We start from the raw sequence: 2505 nt of genomic DNA on the forward strand, positions 1-2505 counted from the left end.
TGTTAAACCAACAAAAAGTCTACTAAAAGTACACTTTTCCGTTCGAGAAGCCTTTATCAAACTTTTTACCCCAGGGAGCCCCTAAAATAATTTCCAGTTCTCAAGGACTCCTGCTAAAACCAATTCATTGGGGGTCAGTGGGAAAAATGCCCCATATCCAGTGGTGTTTAGAATGCCATGCTAACAGAGCTAAAAAGATAATTGGTGCCATGTGGCTGGCTTTGCCAAGTGACATGGGCCTTGAAACTATATAGGCATCATCAAATGGGAGGTAAATCACTGCAAATGACGGAACCATTAGCCACCTGTGGAGAAACCCTAGGGTTCCAGGGAACACTGGTTAGGAATGGCTGCCTTAGAGTGATGTGCTAGACCAGCAGAGTATAACTGTACAATACCCACATAGTCCTAAGGAATGACACAGTGGTCTGTGAAACATGTATGGGGTCCGCCTTCCTCCTTGTTATTACATCTTTGGGCTAAGTTCTTTTGTACTTCCCACCTAATTACTTAGCTCTTAAACTGTATCTAAACCAAATTACAAAAATGTAAGATATTGCAGCTCACAAGTCCTTAGAAGTGGTGGCTGCATTGGTTTTAATTTTACCTGGTAATCCCACCACATAGCAGTTTTTGTACTTGGGTGACTGCTCACCGAGCATGATTTTTGTCCGGAGAAATTAGCTTTCATGTGAACTCGTAGGGTGAGGTGGGGGAATTCTTGTCTCCCAAATCAGATATCTGCTCACATCCTAAGGTGATACCCAAAACCGAGGATGTGAATAGCAACCACATCTTCCTGGTTGCAGTCATTATAATTAATGCTATGTAGCCATTTTAGACACAAATAATGTTTAGCAAAGTTTCACTTCATAGTTTTAACATGTTTTGCAGAGCTCACCCTTTCCGGAGCATAGCATTCCAGAACATCTGCTCTGAAGGATACACCCAGTTTTTATCACTGTAAGCTCGGGGAATTTTAGATTCTTCTCGGGACAAAGACAGATGGAACGGCTGATCTGGGGCTGGGGTCTGATTTGGAGGAGGCATCTGGAAAAGAAAAAAAGAAAAAAAAATGATGAGAATGTATAAAAATAATAAAACAGTTTCAAAGCATTTTCAGGTGAGGTCCATTGATTCTCTAGTGATAAACAGCTGGGACATCCTAAAATGAACACTGACTGCATAGAGAGAAACAATGTAACATCATACCATATTGCTGGGATCAATGTCATCTTTACTGCCCGCTTTCATTGGACACTGAACATACTCATAGGCTCGCTCTTGATGAGCTGGTCCTGAACAGCTCTGGCTCTCAGCATTCTGGGGAACCGCTTTTTGCATTGGACAACCTGAATCTTAAAAATATGAAACCTTTTATTTCACAAAACATAACATTGTATATAGAGACAAGTATAAATAAAGAAATGATATCCAGAGATAAGAAAGATTAAGGAGTCTATTTAAAAAAATGTTCACAGGGTGACTGCCTCTGCGAACGAGATTTGCAGCACATTATGGCCACTAGATGGAGCAGAGGAATTTCCTATGCTCCATCTAGTGGCCATAATGTGCTGTAAGAATATCATTCACATATACATTCGCTCTGCAAATGTTTTATAAATAGACCCCTTAAGGTCATAGTATATTTGACAAGGTTCCCATCAGTGGAAAATGCCTGTCAAGACAATCAGCAGATCCAACAATATACAATCTGTAGGTTAACGATCACTAGAAGGGATCAGAAGATATAAGGTAGCAAAGCGTAGCTAAAGTCAGCCACCGATGCTTCTAGAAAACTGTCACACAGTTTTTAGGGAAAACATTGCTTTGGCAAAGTAAGAAGCTTTGTAACAGATTTAAAAAATAATATTTTCTTACAAAAACTGTATACGGTGAGGCATGATGCCAAACATACTAACAAATAGATTTAGGGTTTACATACATGTAAATGCATTTAGTACCTACTTTATCATGATCAAAATATTTCCCTACCCAGTCTGTGCATCTTTGTCATAATCACAGGCAGTATTACCTTCCGTCTTTTTCTGATGCATTGGACATCCTGGAGGTGGAGATGCTGTAGATCGAGGTGCGTCTGGAACAGCTGCTGATGGCTCTGGTGCAGTAGGGGTTGAAGCAGAAGCACCCATTTTATCTGCCAAAAAAAATTATATATATCTCATAACACGTGAATCACTTTGTACAAAAAAAAAAAAAAAGATATTAATTGGGGTTCTTCCGTGAAAACTTTGCCAGTTTTAGTTGCACAATTGAACATCTAAAATCCACCTCTCAGTCTGGTTCACGCTGAGCATTTTGGAGTGTGTTTTCTGCCCTAAAAAACGCTCAAAAAATCCCATTAATTTCTATGGCCCTGTTCACATCTGAGCGTTTTGTCGCAATAAGCAAAACGCCTGTCGCTGGAAAAAGTACAGGAGCTTTTTTTCAGCATATTACAGCTCGTTTTGGCCCCATAGACTAAATAGGAAACGATTGAAAACG

At 39.9% G+C, this 2505-nt stretch overlaps 1 protein-coding gene across 2 annotated transcripts in view; it reads right to left on the reverse strand.

The window, feature by feature from the left end:
- The window catches only part of LOC108791802 (cytochrome c-type heme lyase), a 7181-nt gene extending 5023 nt beyond the window's left edge, over window positions 1-2158 (reverse strand). The window contains exons 1-3 of one of the 2 annotated variants that reach the window (XM_018562374.1): window positions 2036-2158; window positions 1213-1352; window positions 902-1050 (exon numbers count right to left, since the gene is read on the reverse strand). In XM_018562374.1, coding sequence (XP_018417876.1) covers window positions 902-1050; window positions 1213-1352; window positions 2036-2153 — 407 coding nt within the window. In that variant the 5' untranslated portion in view covers window positions 2154-2158. Of the gene's footprint in view, window positions 1-901; window positions 1051-1212; window positions 1359-2035 lie in introns of both variants that reach the window. The other variant, XM_018562373.1, reaches the window with a different exon arrangement.
- Between the last annotated feature and the right edge of the window lie 347 nt (window positions 2159-2505).

The sequence above is a fragment of the Nanorana parkeri genome, unplaced genomic scaffold (genome assembly GCF_000935625.1).
Source record: "Nanorana parkeri isolate BGI_ZX_2015 unplaced genomic scaffold, ASM93562v1 scaffold575, whole genome shotgun sequence".
In the NCBI taxonomy this organism is placed as follows: domain Eukaryota; kingdom Metazoa; phylum Chordata; class Amphibia; order Anura; family Dicroglossidae; genus Nanorana; species Nanorana parkeri.